Below are 24,013 nucleotides of genomic sequence, written 5' to 3'. Positions count from 1 at the left end.
CCCCCCATTATTGGCTAACACCCCCCATTATTGGCTGACACCCCCCATTATTGGCTAACACCCCCCATTATTGGCTAACACCCCCCAGCAGTGGCTTACACCCCCCATTATTGGCTAACACCCCCCATTATTGGCTGACACCCCCCATTATTGGCTGACACCCCCCAGCAGTGGCTGACACCCCCCAGCAGTGGCTGACAACCCCCATTATTGGCTGACACCCCCCATTATTGGCTGACACCCCCCAGCAGTGGCTAACACCCCCCATTATTGGCTAACACCCCCCATTATTGGCTAACACCCCCCATTATTGGCTGACACCCCCCATTATTGGCTAACACCCCCCAGCAGTGGCTGACACCCCTCATTATTGGCTAACACCCCCCATTATTGGCTGACACCCCCCAGCAGTGGCTAACACCCCCCAGCAGTGGCTGACACCCCCCAGCAGTGGCTAACACCCCCCATTATTGGCTGACACCCCCCATTATTGGCTGACACCCCCAGCAGTGGCTGACACCCCCCATTATTGGCTGACACCCCCCAGCAGTGGCTAACACCCCCCAGCAGTGGCTGACACCCCCCAGCAGTGGCTGACACCCCCCATTATTGGCTGACACCCCCCAGCAGTGGCTGACACCCCCCATTATTGGCTAACACCCCCCATTATTGGCTGACACCCCCCATTATTGGCTGACACCCCCAGCAGCAGCTGCCCTGCCCGTTCCCCGCGTGCCCCTGGCCTACCTTCCGTGCCAGGTGCTTGAAGTCCTCGGTGGTGGTGATCCGCCCGGCCTTGCAGTCGGGTTTGCGGTAGGGGTTCAGGCACTGCACGATGAACTGCGACATCTGGGGGGGACACGGCACAGCTGCTCAGCCCTCTCCCCCTCCCCAGCCGACCCCCACACCCCCAACCCACAGCCCACCCAAGGATGGGCACTTGCAGCCCAGAGAGCCAAGCAGAGCCTGGGCTGCAGCAGCAGAAGTGTGGCCAGCAGGGCCAGGGAGGGGATTCTCCCCCTTTGCTCCACTCTGCTGAGACCACACCTGGAGCTCTGTGTCCAGGTCTGGAGCCTCTGCTACAGGAAGGATCTGGAGGGGCTGGAAGGTGTCCAGAGAAGGGCCATGAGGATGAGCAGAGGGTTGGAGCTGCTCTGCTACAAGGACAGACTGAGAGAGTTGGGGTTGTGCAGTCTGGAGAGGAGAAGGCTCCCAGGAGACCTTCTTGTACTGTATTGTATGCAATACTGTACTGCGCTGTATTCAGATACCTCCCAGTAGCTGAAGGGGGCTACAGGAAAGCTGGGGAGGGACTTTTGAGGGTGTGAGGTAGTGACAGGACTGGGGGGAATGGAGCAAAACTAGAAAGGGGGAGATTCAGATTGGATGCTAGGAAGAAATTCTTCCCCATGAGGGTGGTGAGACACTGGCACAGGTTGCCCAGGGAGGTGGTGGAAGCCTCATCCCTGGAGGTTTTTGCAGCCAGGCTGGATGTGGCTGTGAGCAACCTGCTGTGGTGTGAGGTGTCCCTGATCATGGCAGGGGGTTGGGACTGGCTGAGCCTTGAGGTCCCTTCCAGCCCTGACACCTCTGTGATAAAGCCCTGGGATGCAGGTGGAGCTCACTCACCTCTTTCCTGAACACCTCCTTGCTCTTCTTGGCCAGCTCGCTTGACGTGTCCGCTTCTGCCGTCTTGGGCTTCTTGGAAGACTGGGAAAAGGTGGAGAAATGGGGTTGGATGCTGCAGGGAGATCCCTGGCCCCATCCCTGGTCCTGGCCCCACCTGGAGGGCAGCAGTCCTGCCACACAGCCCAGCTTCTTCTCAGGGAGCTTCCCAACTCAGCCCTGGTGAGCTTCCACTTCATTCCTGATGACCTTCCCAACCCAGTCCTGGTGAGCTTCCCAACCTGGTGAGCTTCCAACCTGCTCTCAGTGAGCTTCCCATCCTGCTCCCCAGCCCAGTCCCATTTAAGCTTCATAGTCTGTTTCCAGTGAGCTTCCCAGGGCAGTCCTGGGATGAGCTCCCACATAGCTTCCCAGCCATTTCCAGCCCAATCCAGCGAACAACACTTCCCAGCCCAGTCCTGCTGAGCTTCCCAGCTCGCTCCTAGTGAGCTTCCAGCACAGCATCACCACAGTTCCCAGTCTGATCCCAGTAAGCTTTCCAGCTCAGTGCTGCTGTGCTCCCCAGGCCTATCCTGGGAGCTGTGGTGAGCTTCCTAGCCCAGTGCAGGCATGCTTCCCAGCCTGATCCAAGCACTCTTCCAGCCCAGTCCCAGTGGGCTTCCCAACCCAATCCTGGCATGCTCCCCACCCCAAATCAGGCACTGCCCAGCCTGATACCAGCACTGTTCCCGGCCTGATCCTAGCACACTGGGAATGCACTTCCCAGCCCAGTTCCAGCACACTCTCCAGCCTGATCCCAGTGCACTTCCCAGCCTGATCCCAGCACACTCCAGCCATACTGCTGTGCTGGGACCACAGCCCCCAGGGAGACACAGGGACTGCTCCTTGCTTCTCTTTCTTTTGGGGAAAACAAAACACTGGAAAAGGGTGGGAACTGGTCCTGTGGGAGCTTCTCTTCAGCTACAGACGGCTGGGAGAGGATGAAGTGGATTTGATGGGAATTTCTGGCAGTTTCCCTGAGGATGAGGAGGTTTTATTGCCCAGGGCTGTCCTGAGGGAGCTGCTGCTGGCTGCAGATCAAAGCTTGCTGCTCCCTGCCCACCGCTGGCTGCAGACATCAAAGGGCTGCTGATGGGGATCAGATGGCTCCCGGCTGGCTCCCAGCAAGGAGCAGTCACCAAGTCCTGCCACCTTCTGTCACCAAGCCCCTCTCCATCACTGATGGCTTCTTCATCACTGATCCCTCCTTCGTCACCAAGCCCTTTACCATCACTGATCCTTCCTCCATCACCAAGCCCTTCTCCATCTCCAAGCCCTTCTCCATCACTGATCCTTCCTCCATCACCAAGCCCTTCTCCATCACCAAGCCCTTCTCCATCACTGATCCCTCCTCCATCACCAAGCAGTTCTCCAAAGCCAACCCCTCTCCCTTCTCCTTCATCAAGCTGTTCTCCCATCAATGACTCCTCCTCCTTCACCAAACCCTTCTTGACATCACCAAGTCCAGGCTGCCCAGAGAGGTTGTGGAGTCTCCCTCTCTAGAAAGCTTTAGCAGGGATGTTGGACTGGATGATCTCCAGAGGTCCCTTCCAGCCCCCACCATGCTGGGATTTGGGGATTTTGGGATTCTATGAAGATGAGGAAGAGAACTGATGCTTCTAAGCTGCTACTTGTGCAGAGCTGCTGATTTCTCCTTATGTTAAAGTCCATCTTTATTTCAGCACTAAAACCTTCTCCTGGAAGAACTTTAGGTTCCTTGAGGTGACCACAGTGCTTCCCTCAGAGCCCCTCCTAAGCATTCCCATTATCCAAAGCCATGCTGCCCACCAAGCAGGAAAAGGAGAGTTCTGGTGTCATTCCCATTTCCCAGCCTCCCTGCTTTATGCAAAAAGCCTCCGGAGGAGAGGTGGGGTTGGTGAAGATGGACAACCAGCCTGGGATGGGGCTGATGGTGGGAGGGAGGGAAGCAGCCAAATGTGCTGGGAAGTCCTGAGGAGCCTTTGCCTGGGATCAAGCTGCTGGGATCTGTTCTGCTGCTGCCAACCTTTCCATGCTCTCTGGGAGAGACACCACAAATCCAGGTCCTTCCCACCATAAATCCAGGTCCCTCCCACCATAAATCCAGGTTCTCCCCATCATGAAAGGATGAAAACCCTTCACATCCAGCCCAGCATCACAGCCACCCTCCCTGATTGGGCCCCCCCCCCCCTGAAGTCCCTTTTCCAAGGGAAAATCAGGGGAGACACTGGAACAGGTTGCTCAGGGAGGCTGTGGCTGTCCCCTCCCTGGAAGTGTTCAAGGCCAGGCTGGATGAGGCCTTGGGCAACCTGGGCTGGTGGGAGGTGGCCCTGCGCATGGCAGGGGGGTTGAACTGGATGATCTTGAAGTTCCCAAGCCAAACTACTCCATGACTCCAGCTGGGATGTAAAGGGACCCGGGGAGTGTGGCTTCACCTCCTGTGCCTTTCCATCAAAGCCAGCACAGCACCTGTGAGCCCCAGGCAAGCTCAGCCACTGCTGCCACCAGCCTTGGTGACAGTGGAGCTTTGAGGGTATCAAGAAGGGAGCAGATGATGCTCAGAAGAGTGGAGGAGGAAAGAAAAAAGACATTTCACTGGGACAAGTGGTGGCCAAGGGCCACAAGACACCAGGAATAGCAACAGCAGCTGCTGGATGGCCAGAGCCGACATGCTGGTGGCTTTAATTCCTCTTGGAAAAGGTGCAGGGTGGGGAGGAGGGTAAAAATATCCAAGGAATGTGGTTGGAATTTGAGGGTGGAGGTGGTGGGGAGGGAGCTATGACCATGGGGGAATTATTGCCATGACTTGGAAAAACCCAACCTTCAGGTGATCCTGGCCCAGAAGAGGAAGATGGAAGGCTCTGAAGTGAGTGAGAGGCAGCTGCTTGTGAGGTCAGCCAAAGCTGCATGGCTGGTGTCCATTCAGGAGCTGAGACAAAATCCCAGCATGGGAGGGGTTGGAAGGGACCTCTGGAGATCATCCAGTCCAACCCCTGCTCCAGCAGGGCACCCACAGCAGCTTGCCCAGGAGCACAATGCCCAGGGGGGTTTGGAATCTCTCCACACAAGGAGACTCCACAACCTCTCTGGGCAGCCTGGGACAGGCCTCCAGCACCCTCACCCCAAAGAATTTTCTTCTTCTGTTCAGAAGGAACCTTCTGGGTTCCAGTTTGTGCCCTCTGCCCCTTGTGCTGTCCCTGGGCACCACTGAGCAGAGTCTGGCCCCAGCCTCTTGCCCCCCATGCTCCCTTTAGCTCTTGCTGAGCATTGCTCAGCTCCCCTCTGGGGCTGCTCTCCTCCAGGCTCTCAGCCCCAGGGCTCTCAGCCTTTGCTCCTCACAGAGCTGCTCCAGGCCCCTCAGCAGCTTCCCAGCCTCCACTGGACTCTCTCCAGCAGTTCCCTGTCTCTCTTGAACTGAGGAGCCCAGAACTGGACTCAGGACTCCAGCTGTGGCCTGACTTGGGCAGAGTAGTGGGGGAGGAGAGCCTCCCTTGACCTGCAGGCCACACTCTTTTTCATGCCCCCCAGGAGACTATTAGGAGCTACAGCAGCAAATCCCTCCCTAGGGACACAGTTTATGGCTGTCTCGGCTTAACAAGATCTCATCTTAAAGCCTGAAGAGAAGCTCTGCCTGACAACCAGGTTCTCACTTCACCAGCAATCTGCAGCCCAAACCCAGAAGCAAGTGCAGATAAACCAGGTTCAGCCTGGGACAAACCCTTCCCACTGAGGCAGAAAACAGGGAAATGAGGAATATTTGTTGTTCTTCCAGCCTGACTCATCTGGAGCAATCACAAAGCTACCTGGAACATTCCTGGTGCTTTGCTGAGCACAATGAAGGCTCAGCCAGCACCGAGGTCACTGTGTGCTGCCCAGCCCAGCAAGCCCCAGTGACCCCAGCACAATGCTGTGACTACAAACCCTCCCACTGCTGGCACTGGTTGCTCCTTTGCCTGCTGAAGTTCCCAGATGACCAGGAGATGCCAGTAGGGTAGGTATGATGCCAATCCAGGCCAAAACTGTCTTATGAGGGAGTAATGTGGTTGACTTGAACTCGCCAGGAACTGTGGGCTGAAGGAGATGCTACAGGGGTTGGGTTAACCCTGGAGATCCCAGTAGCACATGGGAAAGGTGAGGGCACCAAAGTGGGATGCTCCTGGGTGTTGTGGAGGAGATTCCCATCTGGCAGCATGCTCGTACCCTTTGAGATGCTGCTCTCCAGGCTGGACGTGGGCATCAGACATATGTTGGGGAGTTTAGATCTATCGTCCAAGAGGTGCCATGGTTGAGGTGCCCTTGCTCAGCCCCACACCTACCTTCATGGGGTTTTCATCGTATGTTGGGGTCCCCAGGTCCATTTCAGCTTCGTGTTCAAGGCTGGCATCATCCCCTGGGCTGTCCCAGGTTGGAGGGTCCCACTGGGTTTGCCTTGAGGAAGACAGACAGACCATGGTCACCCTCTTCAAAGCAACCAGTACCAGCTTATCAACTGTCCCTTCAACTGGGACCTCTGGTCTGCATCAGTCATGGAATTCCAGAATAGTCTGGTTTGGAAGAGAGCTTTAAGCTCATGGAGTCCAACCATGAACCCAGCACTGTCAGGGCACCACTAAACCATGGCCCTCAGCACCACAGCTCCATCCCCAAAGCCTCATTTATGAGGGCAAAGGAAAGGTTTTGAGCCATCTCAGCCTCCCACCCAACCAGCAGCACCTCAGTGGGTGCCCAAGGAGACAGGAGAGCTGAACATCCACTCCTCTTCCACCCAGTCCCTTCATGAAGCCATCCAAGTCCAAGCCTCTCTGCCACGTTCAGCTGGTGCCCACACTCACCTGGTCACCACGTGGTAGTAGTAGATCTTCCCCTCTGGGTCTCGGGCTGTTTTCCAGTTGGGTGGGAGGACAATCGTTTTGGGTTTGGGAGGGGATGGTGGAGGCAAGTCCAGGAGGTTATTGGTGACCACAAGCTCTGGCTGAAAATAGCACAAAGAGGGTGCAGAGAAAGATGTGAGTGGTGGTTGGCAGTGATCAGAGCAGCTCCTGCCCCCCTGACAAAGGCCTTGTGGAAAGTAAAACCTAAAGAGGACATTAGTGTTGGCCCAAGAAGTGATGAGGACAGTATCCTTCCCTAGTTCTTCATCGGATGCACCCAGCACCCACTCAAAACCATCCTGAGCTTTTAATGCAGCCACTTTGCCACCCATGTGCTTGAATCCTCCAAGCTGGATGGACTTCAAGGGGTCAAAGCAGGCCATGGATCTCCCCTGTGCCCACCCACTCAAAGCCTTCTGCAAACCCTGAACACAGAGAGCCACAGAATCAGCCAGGTTGGAAAACACCTTTAGGATCATGGAGTCCAGCCACTGACCCAGCACTGCCAGGGCACCACCAAACCATGGCCCTCAGCACCACAGCTCCTGACACGGCGACTCCACCACTGCCCTGGGCAGCCTGGGACAGGCCTTAGCAACCCTTAATGGGAAGAAATTGTCCTTCATGTCCAACCTAAACCTCCCCTGGGGCAACCTGGAGTTGTTTCTTCTTGTCCTATCACAACAAAATCTGTGCTCACCCACACACACACACAATGTGCCTGATGCCCACATGCAGGCTGGAGAGCAGCATCTCAAAGGGCACCAGCATGCTGCCAGGTGGGAAACTCCTCCACCTGGTACCACCACCACTTCCCCAGGATCCAGGAGGCACAAGGAATGACAAAACCCCCAAGCAGCTGCGGACCAAACGCTCCCCATCCCTTCAGACCCATCGAGACCATACCTGCTGGATGGGCTGAGGCTGGCCAGCTGCAACGATGGTGGTGACTGCTGCTGGTGGTTGCACTATGACTCCCTGTGGATGAGCTGTGTAGATCTGCTGGCCCTGGATGTACTGGAGACCTGGCTGGGCATAACTCTGAAACAGGGCATGGAGAAGCACAAAAAAAAAATCACCAAAAAGCACCCAAAATTGGCCTCTTTGCCATTCCAGGGGTTGTGTGATTGCCTGTGTCCTGCTTTTAGGTAGGACTAGAGGGTGGCAAGAAGCTCAGCAGCAATGCTCTTGTTAATGAAGACAAAGCAGAAAGAGATGGCACTTCAGCATGGTCATTAGGAGCTCCAACAATCACAAGGGTTGTAAGGGACCTCTGGAGATCACCCAGTCCAACCCCCCTGCTAAAAGCAGGGCAGCCACAGCAGCTTGCCCACGATCACCTCTCAGGCTCCTCATCCCCAAGCTAAAGACCCCCAGCTCCCTCAGGCTCTCCTCATAAGAATCACAGAATCACAGAATGTGAAGGATGCTCTAGTGCAAAGAGTGAGTAAGTCAGGTGCAGGAGGTTGGTACTCTAAGGCTTGATCTTAGAAAGAAGTTCTTCCCAGAAAGAGAGATTGCCCATGGGAATGTGCTGCCCAGGGAGGTGGTGTGGTCAGCGTCCCTGGAGGTGTTTAAGAAAAGCCTGGATGAGGCACTGGTGCCAAGGTCTGGTTGATCAGATAGGGTTGGGTGGTGGGTTGGCCTTGATGACCTTGGGGGTCTCTTCCAACCTGTCTGGTTCTGTGAGTGTGTGACTGCTGTGTGGGTGCCTGGCGCCAGGCTGCGTTACCTGCACGATGGGAGGGGTGGTCTGCGAGTAGGGCGACGTCACCCCATAAACCGTCTGACAGGTCTGCCCTTGGTAGTAGATGGCTGGCTGGGACTGGGCTGGTGAGTACTGCTGCTGGACAGCCACGGGCTGCTGGCTGGAATCCCAGACCCCGTAGCTCTGGCTCTGCACCGTGCCCGGCGTGGCCACGGGCAGGACGGCCACGCTGGGCTCCTGGTGGACCACGGCGGCGTCGCCCTGCGCCACATACTGCGGAGTCGTCACCTCCATCGTCGCTGCTACATGCTGCACTACTGGCACTGGCTGGGGGGTGGACAGGGTGGGCTCCACAGTGTGGCCAACCAGAGTCTGGGGGTGCTCATAGGCCGCTGGGGAGCACATGGAATCCATGGTGGGGGTGGGGAGGAGCACCTTGCCGGCGTTGGGGTTGCTGGGATCTACGTAGGCTTGCATGGGGTAGCCAGGGGGGTAGCCAATGAAGCCGTGGTGGGAGGTGCTGTAGCCCAGGGAGTCGTAGGGCAGGGGAGAGGTCATCCCCAGGCTTTGGAGCTGCTGCTGCTGTTTCTGGGCTTCTCGTTGGGCGACCTCCTGCTCGAACAGCTTCCGGCGCTCCTCGGTGGTCAGCTTGTTGCGGTCCTTGAGCCGGACCTTCTTCTTGGAAGATGCTGGTGTGTCATATCTGCACCACAGGAAGGGAAAGGCTTGGTCAGACCCCACAGACCTGCAGAGCCAGAGCTCCACCAGCAGAAGGGACACTGCTGGTGCTGCAGACGGAGAGACACAAATGCCCAACAGCAGCCTTGATTCCTAAGGACGCTCACTGACCAGGCTGGGCCAAGCATGGCAGTTTAGGGAGAGGAGAAACACCACAGGTCCTGCTCATCCATGGGCAAGGAGCTGGGGAAGCAGCCAGGGAACTGCTGGAGAGAGTCCAGTAGAGGCTTTGAAGATGCTGAGGGGCCTGGAGCAGCTCTGTGAGGAGCAAAGGCTGAGAGCCCTGGGGCTGAGAGCCTGCAGAAGAGCAGCCCCAGAGGGGAGCTGAGCAATGCTCAGCAAGAGCTAAAGGGAGTATGGGGGGCAAGAGGCTGGGGCCAGACTCTGCTCAGTGGTGCCCAGGGACAGCACAAGGGGCAGAGGGCACAAACTGGAACCCAGAAGTTCCACCTGAACAGGAGAAACTTCTTTGGTGTAAGGGTGCTGGTTTCTTCTCCCTAGTCTCAGGTGACAGAATGAGAGGAAATAGCCTCAAATTGTGCCAGGGGAGGGTTAGGTTGGAGATGAAGAAAAATTTCTTTGCTGCAAGAGTGGTCAGGGATTGGAAGAGGCTGCCCAGGGAGGTGGTGGAATCCCCATCCCTGGAGGTGTTCAAGAAATGTGTGGCCATGGCACTTGGGGGCATGGTTTGATGGCCATGGTGGGGTTGGGTTGATGGCTGGACTGGAAGATCTCAGAGGGCTTTTCCAACCCAAAGAATTCTGTGATTCTCTCTTCACCTGCAAGACCAGGACAGCTCAGCAATGAGGTGAACCTCTCATTTCCTTGCCTAAGGACCTCCCCAGGACTGGCAGAGCTGCTGACTTTGCAGACCTGACAAAGAAGATGGAGAATTACAAACAGGTCCTTTCTGGCTGGAGTTCAAACTCTACAGCAGACCACAGATCCAGCTTAAAAAACACTGAAGTGTGGCTGGGTGGTTTTAATTCTTTCTTTTTTTTTTTTTTTTGGACCCATTTTCATCCCAAGATATGGAGCAGCTGGAGGGATTTTTCCAAGGAGTTAAAGAAGGAAAACGAAACAAAACAAAAAAAACCCAAAAAAACAAAACCCAAAAAGCCAACCCCAAAAGCCTAAGGAGGTTGCTCAGAGCCCAACCACGGAATGTGGGAGATCAAAGGTGGATATTTTGAGCAGTTATGAGTGTGGTTGAAACTGGGATTAAAAGGGAAAATGCTTCACAGCCCTGAAAGAAAGAGTTCTGCAAAGCATCCTGGATATCCCTCCAGCCCTTGACTTCATGTTGGTGGGTTCCATTTATGTATCAAAAGCCACCACCAGAGCCACTTCAGATGTCCCCTCCTGCTCCCAGAGGAGCTGCAAGGAGCTGTTAATGAGAACCTCATTGACGTGAGGAGTTTAATTGCAGTAATTAAAGTGTTTCCTGCTGCTGCCTGCAGAGTTTAGAGCAGAGGCAGCCAGCATGGAAGGATGGGCAGGAGGAGAACGTGGAGGGCTTGGTGTAGAGCAAGCCAGTGAGGATCTTCTCTCTGCTCTGCTCCTCTCTCCACCTATTATATTGTCTTATGGGGAATAACCAGGGTGGGGAGAGCACCCCAGAGAATCCCAGCATGGTGAGGGTTGGAAGGGACCTCTGGAGCTCACCCAGTCCAACCCCTGCTCCAGCAGGGCACCCACAGCAGCTCGCCCAGGAGCACAATGCCCAGGGGGGGTTGGAATCTCTCCACACAAGGAGATTCCACAACCTCTCTGGGCAGCATGGGACAGGCCTCACACCAAAGTTTCTCCTCCTGGGTTCCAGTTTGTGTCCACTGCCCCTCATCCTAAAGAAGGGTGGAAGGAGAAGGGTGAGGGAGAAGGCTGCCCTGGTCTTTCTCCCAGTGGACATGCTCACCAAGAAGGACATGGCCACAGGAGGGAAAAGCCAGAGCAGGCAACTCCTTACCCACCAAAGAGCCTTTGATATTTCAAATGACACCAAACCCACCCTCTTTCTTCTATCCTTCCTCACCTCTCTCACAGAGCCACCATTACCCAGGTCCTCCAGCTGACTGATCCCACTGGTAGAGGCTAACCCCACACCAGTACAGATTCACACCCCAGTTGTATAGATTTACATCCTACTCTTTACCCACATGTTTTAAACTCTCCCAGCACAGCTCCACACCAGGACAAAAGTTGCCTCCTCTGGCTGACTCCCCACCCATTGTTCCCTCATTACTAAGTGGCTTCAGATCCTACTCAAGAGGGACAACAGAACTTCTTTAGAGGACAATCCTTAGCGTTCTTAGGCCTTCACCATGACCTGAAGGCTCCCTAAAAGACAAGACATGAAATATATTCCTTCTCTTAAATTGAGAAGCACCATTTGAGGGAGGAAAATGGGCATCTGGTAGGGAGCAGTCACTGATTCATGTGCTGAATGGCCCAGCCTGGCCACCACCATCACCTCTAATACTTCTCCATCCTTGGGAGGGTTTGGATGTATTCATGGGATGTTGGGAAATGACCCTGGGAGCTGCTGCAAGGTCTGAATCTAGAAAAGTGATGGTCTGGATCCATAGGATTGTCCAATTGTGTGTTCCTTGGGAGAAGAGACCAACCCCCACCTGGCTCCAACCTCCTTTCAGGCAGCAAGAGGCAGAGGCCACCTAAAAGCCTGGAGCCATCCAGCTGTGCCTCGGGAATGCACCTCCCCACGCACACGGCATGGCCTTCTCCATCCCTGGCTGCTTTCCAAGCTCACCAGGACCATTTTTCCCACCATGATCACCCAGGACAGCAGCAGATCCAACACTCCCAGCCCAGTGGGCAGCTCCTCAGCCCTGCCAGCACCACAACTTGCCTGTCCTCTGGCCTCTTGGTTCCTCTCTCGTAGGCTGAGGCAGGTGGGGACAAGGAATCTCTGCGCCTCTTCTTCTCTTTGCTCTGGCTCTGCCTCTCAGGATCCCGCTCCCTGCTCAGGATGGGGTTCTTTGGAGTAGGAGTCTGATCTCTGTTGCCAGCTGCCTCTCTCCCACTGGTGGCTGGTGGGGAAAACAGGTTAAAAAGAGACAATTTTGATCATTCAGCCTCTTTCCAGCTCCCCCCTCGGTGGTTTCTGTACATCAACAGAGTTTTCATGCAAACAAGTTATGGGTGGCTCCGTATCAGCCTCATTTTCCATCACCCCCTGCTTGGATTCTCCTCCCTCCCTGTTCAGCAGGAGCAGGAATGCTGAGGTATGAAGGCAGAACATCTCCTGTCATCCCCAGGTGGGTAAATGAGTAGGAAAAATACAAACTACCTACCACTATTCTCCTTTTCTGCTTGGCTCTTCTTGGGGATGCGATACACCTCCTGCAAAGCAAGGCACAGGCAAAGCTCAGACTCCCAGCTGCTCAGGAGGACAACCTCAGCATCTACAGAGCTTCAAGAACCACAACGTGATGATAACAATTCAACCTTTTCATCAGAACTTCATCAAAACAAGTGGGAGAGTTCTGGGGTCAGGGAAGTCACTGAGGTGCCTCTGCTCAGGATTTGATGTTTGAGGACTGCAGGTGGCTTTGGCTTTTTGAGTTCTGACGTGACCAAACGCTGCTCCCACCACCCTGGCAAGCAGGGTTGACCATGGTCCTCTAAACACAGTGATGTGATGTGTCTGTCTGCCACCAGCACCTCAACAGCACTATGGTCTGCAAGGCAGTCTTAAATAGTCCTGTGAGGAGCTGGAGTTGTCCATCCTGCTCCTATCATTCTGTGGTTCTGGGAGTGGGGAGTCATAGAAACATGGAATGGATTGGGTGAGAAGGGGCCTTTAAAGCTCCTTAGTGCCAACCCCTTGCAGTCAGCAGGGACATCTGCAACCAGAGCAGGATCCTCAAAGTCCCATCCAATCTGACCTGTAAGACCATCCATGGCCCTCAGCACCACATCTCCAAGGCTCTGAAACCCCTCCAGGGATGGGGACTGCAACACTGCCCTGGGCAGCCTGGGCCAGCCCTGTTCCCCTCAAAGGGAAGAAATTGTTCCTTGTGTCCTGTGTAACACTGGACAGCAGAGAACCCTGAGGAAAATGAGCAGGAGACCATCTCCCAGGTCTGAGGAAACCCTGTGGACCACACATGTAGTGAAGGCTGCTGAGGTCAGCTACCAGTGCTCACCACCCCTGCCCCTAGAGCTGCCAACTCCATGCCCTGCTTTTTATCCAGCTCTGGAGCCCTCAGCACAGCACAGACAGGGACCTGTTGGAGCAGGGCCAGAGGAGGCCACAGCAATGCTGGCAGGGCTGGAAGCCCTCTGCTGGGAGGCCAGGCTGAGAGTTGGGCTTGGGCAGCCTGGAGAAGAGAAAGCTCCAGGGAGACCTTCTGGTGGCCTTCAGAGCTTCAAGGGCTGATAGAAAGCTGGGGCCAGACTTTTGAGCAGGGCCTGCTGTGACAGGACAAGGGCTGATGGTTTGAACTGAGAGAGGGAGATTCAGACTGGAGAGAAGGAAGAGATTTTTGTACCATGAGGGTGGTGAGACCTTGGCCCAGGGTGCCCAGAGAGGTGGTAGCTGCCCCATCCCTGGCACCATTGTTTGGGGGTTCACCTTGACTCTCAACCTTCTCTAGTGTTCATTTACTGAATATAATGTTGGGGTGCTCAGGGTGGTTGGAAATTCCTTGGCTATTGTCTCCACTTTGCAGCAGATTGCCTCACTCCTTAGCAATGTCCCCACCTCCAGCCCTGCAGTTAATGAGAGAAGCCAGGTTTGAAAGTCCCAATTTTATTGTGTTAGGGAAGAAAAAAAAAAACAAAACCAACTCCACATGCCCCCTGGGCTAAGAAAATTAATTCCTTTCAGCAGAGGAAAATGGAAGAAAGCCTCTTGTAGGCTGGTCACATTCTAAAACCACTTCAAAACTGCTGCTGAAGGTTAAAAAAACACAAAAAAAAAAAAAAAAGGGGGGGTGGGGGTGTGTTTGGCCAAGGTTTTTATTTTCTTTGATACTTCTTTAGCTTTTTGGTGGAGCCTGAGCACAGCACAGCAACCATCTGCAGCCTGAAGTGTCTGCTGGAGAAGAGCAGCCCCAGAGGGGAGCTGAGCAATGCTCAGCAAGAGCTAAGGACCCAGGGCAGGCAAAAGGCTGGGGCCAGACTCTTGTCAGTGGTGCCCAGGGACAGGAGACAAGGGGCAGAGGGCACAAACTGGAACCCAGGAGGTTCCACCTGAAGAGGAGGAGAAAATTCTTTGGTGTGAGGGTGCTGGAGGCCTGTGCCAGGCTGCCCAGAGAGGCTGTGGAGTCTCCTTCTCTGGCCATTGTGATCCCAGGCAGGCTGGTGTGAGTGACCCTGCTTTGGACTGGATGAGCTCCAGAGGTCACGTCCAGCCCCTCTCCTGCTGAGATTCTGTGAAACAAGGCTCACGGTCTGGGGTGGGGTGGGATGCAGAAGGAGCCCACTGGGATAATGGAGCCCACAAAATGCTCTTGACTCATCATCCAGCAGCAGAAAGCATTTTGCCTTCTACTTCTTCACAGGGGAAGGACCAGACCACAAAGGCAGCTTCTGCAGAACCCCAACACCCACCAGTAAAGGGTTCTCTTTTCTTTCTCCCACACCACCCCTCTCCAAAAATCTCCATTCTGAGCTACACTGCAGAGCAGCAGCTGCAAAAAGCCACCCCAGGGCTGGCTCAAGCAGAGTTCCCATCAGCAGAAGGTGTGATGGGGAAGCCACCAAACCATGAGATGATGGATGAAGCACCCACGGACAACACAGGAAGCAAGTGGAGGGAAGAGCTAAGCCACCCCAGCTCCTACAATGGTTAGTCCCACTAAACAGCAGGATGTGCAATGGGAAACCACTGGGAAAGAAAGGATCAATGGGAATAGGAGGACAGGGAGCAGCCTGAGTAAGTGGACTTGGCAAATGTGGCCTCCTCCTGACATGCCTTGCTTTAGGTTCGCCATGGCCTTGACAGCTCCACTGCTGAAACTAAGAAATGATTTCAGCTCAACAGAGATCATCAGGTCTAAGCTTTGAGGTCAAAGATGGTTGGGTGTGCAAGGGGCAAGGAAGCATCTGCCTCCAGAGGTAGGAGAAGGCCTCTTCTTCTGGAAGACACAGCTGTGACCATGACAATGGGTGACTCCATGGCAGGAGCCATCCCCTCGAGGTGCATTGCCCTGCTGAAGGTCCAGGCTGCTCTGAATCCCAGGTCATTTGGGATTCTCAACACCAGGGAGCAAGCTACATCTTGCTGCAGAGCAGCTTTGGATCTACCCAACAGGCTGCAGCCCCTCCAGCACCAGTCTGGTGAAGATGAGGAGGCAGCAGAGCCTTTGAACCAACAACAAAGGGAGGAATGTGTCAAAATTGCTCCATGAAAAGCAGATGGTGGTCAAAGCAGAAGCCAGGCAGGGGGAACTCCAAAGAAAAGCCTCTTTTAGCTTTGGAAGTGGGAGCTGCTGGCTTTGAGCATGCTCAGCTGCTGGATCCATGCCACCACCACTAACAGAATCCAAATGGAAGGTGCTCCAGAACCAGTGTGAATGAACTGTCCAGAGAACTAAACAAAGGAAAGTGATACAAGGCTGTGAGAGAGAGAAGACAAGGAAAAAGGCAGGATCTAGGTTGTCCAGCTGCAGGCACAAACCCATCCTTGGTGTGGGAAAGGCAAGAGGGCTGAAGAACCATCTCAAGGCTGCAGCAACAGGAAAGGAAGATGGTGCCTCAGGAAACCCCCTCCAGAAATCTCTCCCTCCTGACTCTGTGGGACTAAACTGGAGAACATCAATGGATACTAGGCAATGGGTGGAGAGAAACACCAAGGATGGGTGTGGGGAAGCACCAATCCAACCAGGTTCATGCCAACACAACCCCAGCTGGCAAAGGGGTGATGGCTCTTCTACACCACCTGTGCCAACCTCTGCTACCCAACCAGGGGCCAGGCACACTCCTCCTGGAGCCAGGGGAGCAAATCCTACACCTGGGAGGACTGAGCTGGGTGCAGATGGGGGGATGTAGAGGTAAGAGAATGGTTGGACTTGATGGCCTTCAAGGTCTTTGCCAACCAAAACGACTCTGTGATTCTGTGTGGAGCTGGAAGGCCACCTGCAGCCCACTGGAGCTCACCACCTCTGCCTGGGCTTACCAGCTCAAAGCCAAGATGACCTGCAGACTGTGCTGCTTCCTTTAGCTCTGCTCTGGAGTTGTCTGAACTTATGCTGTCCCTTTGTTGAAGAACCATCACACCACTGAATCTAACCCCTAGCAGGCTGGATGCCCAACGCTCCACCAGCCAGGACTGGATCTCTGTTCCCTGGCTCTCCTCCCTCCCCTGCACAAGCACGAAGCTCCAGCACGATGCCAAGGGATGGTGGTGAAGAGCAAGAGAAAGGACCAATGCCACAATGTCCCTGCTTGAAGGCCAAGAAAGCCCACCACAAACAACAGCTTGGACACTCACCAGTACCTATTGTCTTCACAAACTATTTCTTGCTCTAAGTCCTAACAAATTAAAGGCTCCTAATTAAAGCCCAGGATGTGGGTGCCAGAGGGAGAGGCAGGAGGTCTAAGATCCATCTCAAGACTTAAAGGCTGCAGCAATAGGAAAGGAAGATGCCAGTTGCTCCTGGATGGCTTGGCTGGGGACATGACAAGCAAGAGCAGCTTCACCACCATGCTGTCCTATCAAGATCTATCAGATGTGATTTGGAAAGGCCACCTCAGGAGAAGACAAGAGGTGAGCTTGCCTGGGTCACCCAAGCTCTGCTATCCCTCTCCAGACTGACAATGAAGCTCACAGAACTTTTCATTGCAGGAGAGAAAGGCCACTTTGGCCAAAGTTGGGTTAACATCTCAGCTTCCAATTTCTGAGGCTGGAAGTGGCCATCTAAAACCTTTTCAGCTCAAGACACTTGGCTCTTGCAAAAGGTTTTGCTTACAAAAAGGTCTTCCCCAATTCAAAAGGGCAAGGTCTAGAGACCCTCACAGCTACAACTCCTACCCAAGAAACTGAGGGCATCCTCTGCCCACCCAGGAGTGGAGGAAGGTACCAGAAGCTCAGTCCCAGCTGCAGCAGAGCAGCTCCAGGGCCATGCTAGCAGGGTGGGCTGTGTCATGCCAGCTGTCTCTGTGCAGGTTGACTGTGGGGCAGGCTGCAGCTGTGCAATGGCTCAGCACCAGAAGCCTACAGCTGGGGTGGTGGAGCTGCAGGACCTCAAGGCCCTGCTTTAGTGTAAATGGTGAGGAAACCTCATGGCCTGACCACTCTGAAACATCAATGCTATTAAAGCACAGGCTATGCTTGAAGCCAAATGTGCTCTCCTGTCCCTCAGCCTTAGCTACTGAAACCTTCCAGTACCTGAAGGGGCTACAAGAAGAATGGAGAGAGACTGTTTGCAAAGGCCTGCAGGGGCAGGACAAGGAGCAATGGCTTCAAACTAGAGAAGGGCAGATTTGGATTAGATGTGAGGAACAAGTTCTTTACCATGAGGGTGGTGGATCACTGGAACAGGTTTTCCAGGGAGGTGGCTGAGGCTCCAGCCCTGGAGATGTTCAGGGTGAGGCTGGAGGAGGCCCTGAGCAGCCTGATCTAGTTGGGGATGTCCCTGTTGACTGTGGGGGGGATGGACTGGATGACCTTTGGAGGTCCCTTCTGGACTGGACCATTCTATGATTCTAAGCCACCGAAAGGACACTGAGAAATGCTGGGTGCTGCTGACCCTACTTCTTCTCCCTGTGACACCAAGAGAGCTGACCACAAGGTCTGGTGGCCACCACGCTGCGTGTCACAGCTTTGGCTGAATGGATCAGCTCACAGAGCCTTACCTGAGCGCAATCCTCTGGCTGGAGCAGGCTAAGACAACTGGAAGAAGCATGCTGAACCCCCACCTGGCACCCTTGCTGGGTGTCCACCAAGGCTGTGGCCCTCAGAGCTGAGTTTTCAGCATGGGAGCAGCTGTGCAGCCCCTCCTGGGAGAGCAGCACCAGCGGGCACGGGCCCAGGCTGGGGAGCGTGGCAGTGTGTCTTGTGCTGGGGACGTGGCTGTGCACCACACTCCTCAGGGGTTAGAAGGAGTTGGAGTGTAGGAGCTCTGCAAACTGAGGACTTAGAAGTCCTGTGTGTAGAGGTAGAGAAAAAAATAGCTCACTTAAATCCTTTCATGCCAGGAGTTGGGATCTGCCCCGCAGCGACGTCCATTGGACGCACCAAAGAGAACGTCGGCATCACCGAGTTAACCACCTCTGTCCTCTTTGCACCTATTACACTGCTCATGCATCACCATCATCATCATCACCAGCCAGCTGCCCAACCATCTTCCTGGCTCTTCACCTTCTCTGCACCACGCTATGTCCTCTCCCTTCTTCAGCACGGAGGTGAAAATGGAGTTGAGAAAGGGGAGACCCATGGTCAGCTCCTTGCTGCCCTGAGAAGCTAGATGGAAATGGTTGAAATTACAAGGGGGTCATCAGCAAGACTGGAGAGGACATAGCTTAAGTTATGAGCTTTCAGACCCTCCCCCCACCCAGTCCAATGCTGGTCATGGCAGGTGTTCCACCACCCCCAACGAGAGCAGCTTTGAAAAAGCTTGGAAGTGGTGGGAAAGGCACCTGGTGTCCTGCCCCTGGGACCTTCCACGGTGATTCTCCATCCCCTGTCCATCTCAAGCATTTCCCTGCCACCTCAGCTTTTCTTTTGGACATTGGTCACCTTCAGGTTGGGCTATGGTGGCATCCTAACAGGTGACAGTAGGACAGAAGCAGTTAACTCTTAGAGCCATGACACAGTCCAGGTCACAACAAATGCCCCAGGTCACAGGTTCCCAACAGGAGAGGAAGCCCCATGGCATGGTTCTGCTTTTTTGGGTGGGATTTGGTGGGATTGCTCCAAAGCTAGGGTTTGGAGGTGGAGCCCCATCCCTACAACCAGACACACACACTGCACCCAGAGTGGCCTTGCAATGACATCAGGTTAATTACTAAGTGCACAGAGAAGGTGGAAATCCACTTCTTCAGCACCAGCTGTGATGAATCATGTAACAGCTTGGGGTGGAAGAGACCTCCAAAGGTCATCTTGTCCAACAGGCTTCAGCAAAGGTCTCTAGACACCCACAGCTGAGCTTCTCCAAGCTCAAGAGCAGACACAACCTTGGTGACACGAGCACACTGTCAGATCAACCTTCCGGAGGAGTCCCTTGTTTTGTGAGCCTTCACACTTCCCACTGGTGGCTTCCAACACCTGTCCTGTGGAACACCTCAGCACATGGTCCTGGGAGTGACCATGGCTGGCTGCAGACAGAAAACTGAACCTGGGGAGTCCAAAGCTTAGGGCTAAGACTTGACTTGGATGCAGTTTAACCAATCCCAGCTACCAGCAATGGGTGAAGAAGGACTTTGATAACCTAAATCCAACCTGACAGTGTCTTCAGTGAGGAAAACCCTGAGCCTCACACAACCATGACCAGCCTGTACATTAAAATCTGGTAAATGATCAACTCTTCTTGGTGAGGAGGGGAAAGACAACTCAAAGCACAACTCAACTGCTCTACATAAACATGATTCAGCTGTTGCTGCAGGAAGATCTCCCCTCCTCTCCCACCAAGGTTTACGGCACAAGGGTTATGCTCAACGTTCACAAGAATCTGATTCTGCTGAGAACTTCAGGGATTAAGGTAAGAATTCCCTTAAGGCACAGAATCCCAGCATGGGAGGGGTTGGAAGGGACCTCTGGAGCTCAGCCAGTCCAACCCCTGCTCCAGCAGGGCACCCACAGCAGCTTGCCCAGGGTCACTATGCCCAGGGGGGGTTTGGAATCTCTCCACACAAGGAGACTCCACAACCTCTCTGGGCAGCCTGGGACAGGCCTCCAGCACCCTCACCCCAAAGAACTTTCTCCTCCTGTTCAGAAGGAACCTCCTGGGTTCCAGTTTGTGCCCTCTGCCCCTTGTGCTGTCCCTGGGCACCACTGAGCAGAGTCTGGCCCCAGCCTCTTGCCCCCCATGCTCCCTTTAGCTCTTGCTGAGCATTGCTCAGCTCCCCTCTGGGGCTGCTCTTCTGCAGGCTCTCAGCCCCAGGGCTCTCAGCCTTTGCTGCTCACAGAGCTGCTCCAGGCCCCTCAGCAGCTTCCCAGCCTTGCACTGGACTCTCTCCAGCAGTTCCATGTCTCTCTGGAACTGGGGAGTCCAGAACTGGATCCAGGTCTCCAGCTGTGGCCTCAGTAGGGCAGAGCAGAGGGGAAGGAGAACCTCCCTTGACCCGCTGCCCACAGTTCCCTTCTTGCCCCCTAAGAGCTCAAGCCATATGTAAAGCTCTAGATGTGGTTTATAAACATTAACATTTGTAGCTGTGGTCACTAGTGGGACAAGCAGAGGTTGCTGTGGTCTCCTCCTAACACCCTTTAACTTTTACCAGCCTCTTCTCATCACTCCTCACTGCCAAACTCAATGGGTAAAGAAACTCTTTATGATGCATCACAAACCAGCAACTTGCTTAAGGACTACTTCCAGTAACTCCAACTGGGTGGATGCTTGACTAAGACAGAAGGGCAGAAGACCCTCCATGACCTTCTCCAGCAGATGGGTAAAGACCTTCTAAGGAAATCCCAGGAAGTGCCTCAGCTGTTGAGTTATGAGTTACTGGAACATCTCCCCATTTCCACCCATTAACCCCCACTGCTGGCTGAAGATTGAGCACCAAGGTGGCCAGTGGGCCTGATTCAGGAGAAGGCAGCCTGCAGCCACCAAGCCCTTGTCTTAAAGAAGTTATCTGGTCCAGGAAGACCTTGATGAGACTCAAACCATGAGGAGCTGCACCCTCACCAGTCTTTAAAAGCTCAAGTCTGATCTAAAACATCCAGAGGTTAACCAGCAGTGGAGCTACTACCAAGAGAAGAGAAGAAGGCCAGCTGACCATTTTCTGCAGGCTCTGCACGTTGGAGATGAAAAGCAGATGCTAAGAGGACAGAACACACTGATGATGCTGGTGATAACTGAGTTCAGGAGTAGATGGTCCATCAATGTGTTTCAACCTTGACAGACTCTGGCCTACTTCAACTGAAAAAAAACTCATGGTGCTGTCACCAGCCTCCTCTTCTGGTGGGATGAGAAGAGAACCTCAGTCCCTTTGAGTTGTCCTCCCCATGGACAGCCTGGAAAATAACTGGGTGACTGAAGTGCCTCTGTGGTGCCCAAGCTGAATTATCTCTCTGCTCTTCTCAGTGTTTAACCCACCAATATCTGGAAACCTACTGAGAGTCACAGAAACATGGAATGGGTTGGGTTGGAAGAGACCTTTTTGATCATGGAGTCCAACCATCAACCCAGCACTGCCAGGGCACCACCAAACCTCAGCACCACATCTCCAGGGCTTTGAAACCCCTCCAGGGATGGGGACTGCACCACTGCCCTAGGCAGCCTGGGCCAGGCCTTGACAACCCTCAAGGGGATGGAATTGTTCCTCATGTCCAACCTACACCTCCCCTGGGGCAACCTGAAGCTGTTTCCTCCTGTCCCACCTTCTCTTGTCACCCACAGGGCAGTTTGCAATGAAAGAAAACATCTAGAAAGTACCTGGAGAAAACCTTTGGCCATTGTGAGCCATCAAACATCTACCAAGAGGACAACTTGGCCCTGTTTGCACTGAGCCATGACCAACTCCACAGGTGCTCAGCAAGAGCAGAGGGGATGTAGCTGCAGCAAGGTGCCTCTTACCTTCAGCTCCTTCCAGCTGTCCAGCAGCCTGGTGGCCAGATCGCTGACATCCACAATTTTGTCTGTTTGCTCTTGGCTTCTCTCACTCTCAACATCAGAGACACCTTCCTCTTCATCCTGGGATGGGGTCTCCATGGCCATGGGCTCCTCCAGCTTCCCACCATTGCTCTCTTTGACCTCAGCTTCAGGCTCAGCCTCTAGCTCTGCAGCTTGGGGTTTGCTGCTCTCCACTGGCGGCTCGATGGCAGCTTTGCTCTCCTGAGGTTGCTGCTGCTCCTCTGGCACCTCCACTGGGGCTCCCTCCAGCTGGTCCTGGTCCTCTTTGCCCTCCTTCCCTTCCAGCTCACTGGTTGTATCCGAGATGGCACTGTCCATGCTGTTTTCACTTATAATCTTCAGCCTCCTGAAGACCAGCTTCTTGGGGGTGTCTGTGTCACCTTCTGCACTCTGCTTGGTGGAAAGGTCTGGGGTGTTGAGGGGTGTGTGAGCCCGTGAGGTGTTCTCACTGGAGTAGCCATCACCTTCACTCAGCTGGGGCACAGCAGTCTTGGTTTGAGCCCAGCGCTGGATAATGGGGAGAACTTTGCTCTCCTCCAGCATGTTCTTGGTAGGTATGGGCAGGAGCTCCAGAGTCTTCATTATCTAGCAGCAAAGACAAAACCCACATGGTTAGAGCCACCAGAAGTTAAAGCCCTCTCCAACCTGGGAGAATTTCCTTCTCTCAGCAAGAGCTGAGTCTGCAATATCAACATGGTGGTGACAGGTCACAGGCTGGAGGGAGCAGTGTCCCCCCTCAAGGCTGGTGTAGTGCTGGTTAGGGGTTGGACTCCATGATCTCAAAGGTCTCTTCCAACCAAAAATTCTATGGTTCTATACTGAAAGAAGAAAAGGAAATTCCTGATGGTTCTGAGCCACCAGGAAAGCCTCAGACCTGAGGGCATCACTCACCTCCAGCTGCAACTTGAGGTTGTTGGCAGTGCTTCCTCGCCCATCACCCAGCTCTGTCATCCAAATCCAAAGGAGAGACAAGCCATGACATTCCAGGAAGGACTTGAGGCAGGACTGGGAATGTGTGTTCTGGATCAGGCAAAGTGGGAGAAAGAGAGTTGGTAGAGATAGTCAGAGACCAAACAAAAAAAACTTTTATGTCCACAGGAAGGTGGTTGAGGATTCAACTGGGCTTCTGGTAGCCACCAAATCCACTGCAGTAGCCACAGTTAGGCCCCAGCCAAGGTCTACCTGCCTTTAAGTGGCCCCAACTGCCTGGTCTGGAGCAGTGGCAGGACCACCAGAACCAGTAGCTGGTGAGCAGCTCATACTGGGGGTGGTAAAACTTAATGGTTATGGGCTGCACAGAAACCTGGCTGCAATTCATCTGAGGTGGAAATGGAGACAATCTTGGAGAAGACAGTTTTAGTTGGACAAACTGCTCAATGACTGTCTCCAAGGGGTGATGGCTTGACCTCAAAGAGGGAGGTTCAGACTGGAGAGATGGAAGAGATGCTGCACTGTGAGGGTGGTGATACCCTGGCTCAGGTTGCCCAGAGAGCTGGGAGCTGCCCCATCCCTGGCACCACTGCAGGTCAGGTTGTTTGGGGCTCTGAGCAACCTGCTCTGGCTGGGGATGTCCCTGCTGACTACAGGGGGTTGGAGTGGATGACCTTGAAAGTCATCCAAACCATTCCACCATTCTTTGATAAACTCTCATGTACAAGGAGTTCATTCACTTCTAGAAATGGACATTTTGATTCACCACCCAAGCTGGGTTGCACCAAACCTAAAGGCAGCGAAGGATGGAGATGACAGCAGATCTACAAAGCCACCAGCACCACTCAGCCCACACTCAGGACGTGTGAGATCTTCCTCCCACCTTCCCCTGCCTCTTCTAATGAAAGCTCCAGGGGCACTGCTTCCCCAGGACATGGAACCCACCCCTTCACTGGGTCCTCCTCACCTGTATGAGTTTGAGGCAGGTGAGCTTCTGCTCCAGCGTTTCGATGCGAACCATCAGCCGGGATAAGCTCAGAACTTGGTTCTTATCTGAGAGACCTTCTCCATTCTCCAGCAGAGCTTCCAGCTCCCCATCCACCTACCACAGCCAAAGACAAACACCCCTCAGGTCATGCCAGGCTCATGTCATGGCAGAGATAATCCCTCCCCTTGGCTTGGACGGCCAGGAGAAGCCTCTGCAGAGCCATTTGCCCATTGACTTGACTCAGTGTGGTTGGGTGTCTTTTATCTGCCTTCCTGTGGGGTTTTTTAGACTCAAATCCCACACCAGAGCACAGATGACTATGGAGGTGACCCAAAGGCTCAGGTGGAGAGGAAGGGAGCTGAGGGTCAGTCATTGG

At 54.1% G+C, this 24,013-nt stretch overlaps 1 protein-coding gene across 1 annotated transcript in view; it reads right to left on the bottom strand.

The window, feature by feature from the left end:
- The window catches only part of SETD2 (SET domain containing 2, histone lysine methyltransferase), a 41,657-nt gene that overhangs the window by 1,571 nt on the left and 16,073 nt on the right, over window positions 1–24,013 (bottom strand). Inside the window, exons 9-19 of the mRNA XM_054389944.1 lie at window positions 23,617–23,751; window positions 22,611–22,739; window positions 21,663–22,304; window positions 12,273–12,321; window positions 11,828–12,008; window positions 8,248–8,926; window positions 7,422–7,556; window positions 6,477–6,616; window positions 5,961–6,072; window positions 1,630–1,710; window positions 748–849 (exon numbers count right to left, since the gene is read on the bottom strand). Coding sequence (XP_054245919.1) covers window positions 748–849; window positions 1,630–1,710; window positions 5,961–6,072; window positions 6,477–6,616; window positions 7,422–7,556; window positions 8,248–8,926; window positions 11,828–12,008; window positions 12,273–12,321; window positions 21,663–22,304; window positions 22,611–22,739; window positions 23,617–23,751 — 2,385 coding nt within the window. The remainder of the gene's footprint in view (window positions 1–747; window positions 850–1,629; window positions 1,711–5,960; window positions 6,073–6,476; window positions 6,617–7,421; window positions 7,557–8,247; window positions 8,927–11,827; window positions 12,009–12,272; window positions 12,322–21,662; window positions 22,305–22,610; window positions 22,740–23,616; window positions 23,752–24,013) is intronic.

This window comes from Indicator indicator, chromosome 20, assembly GCF_027791375.1.
Source record: "Indicator indicator isolate 239-I01 chromosome 20, UM_Iind_1.1, whole genome shotgun sequence".
NCBI lineage: Eukaryota > Metazoa > Chordata > Aves > Piciformes > Indicatoridae > Indicator > Indicator indicator.
The sequence above is the reverse complement of the archived record's forward strand: the minus strand, read 5'-3'. Positions and strand labels throughout refer to the sequence as shown.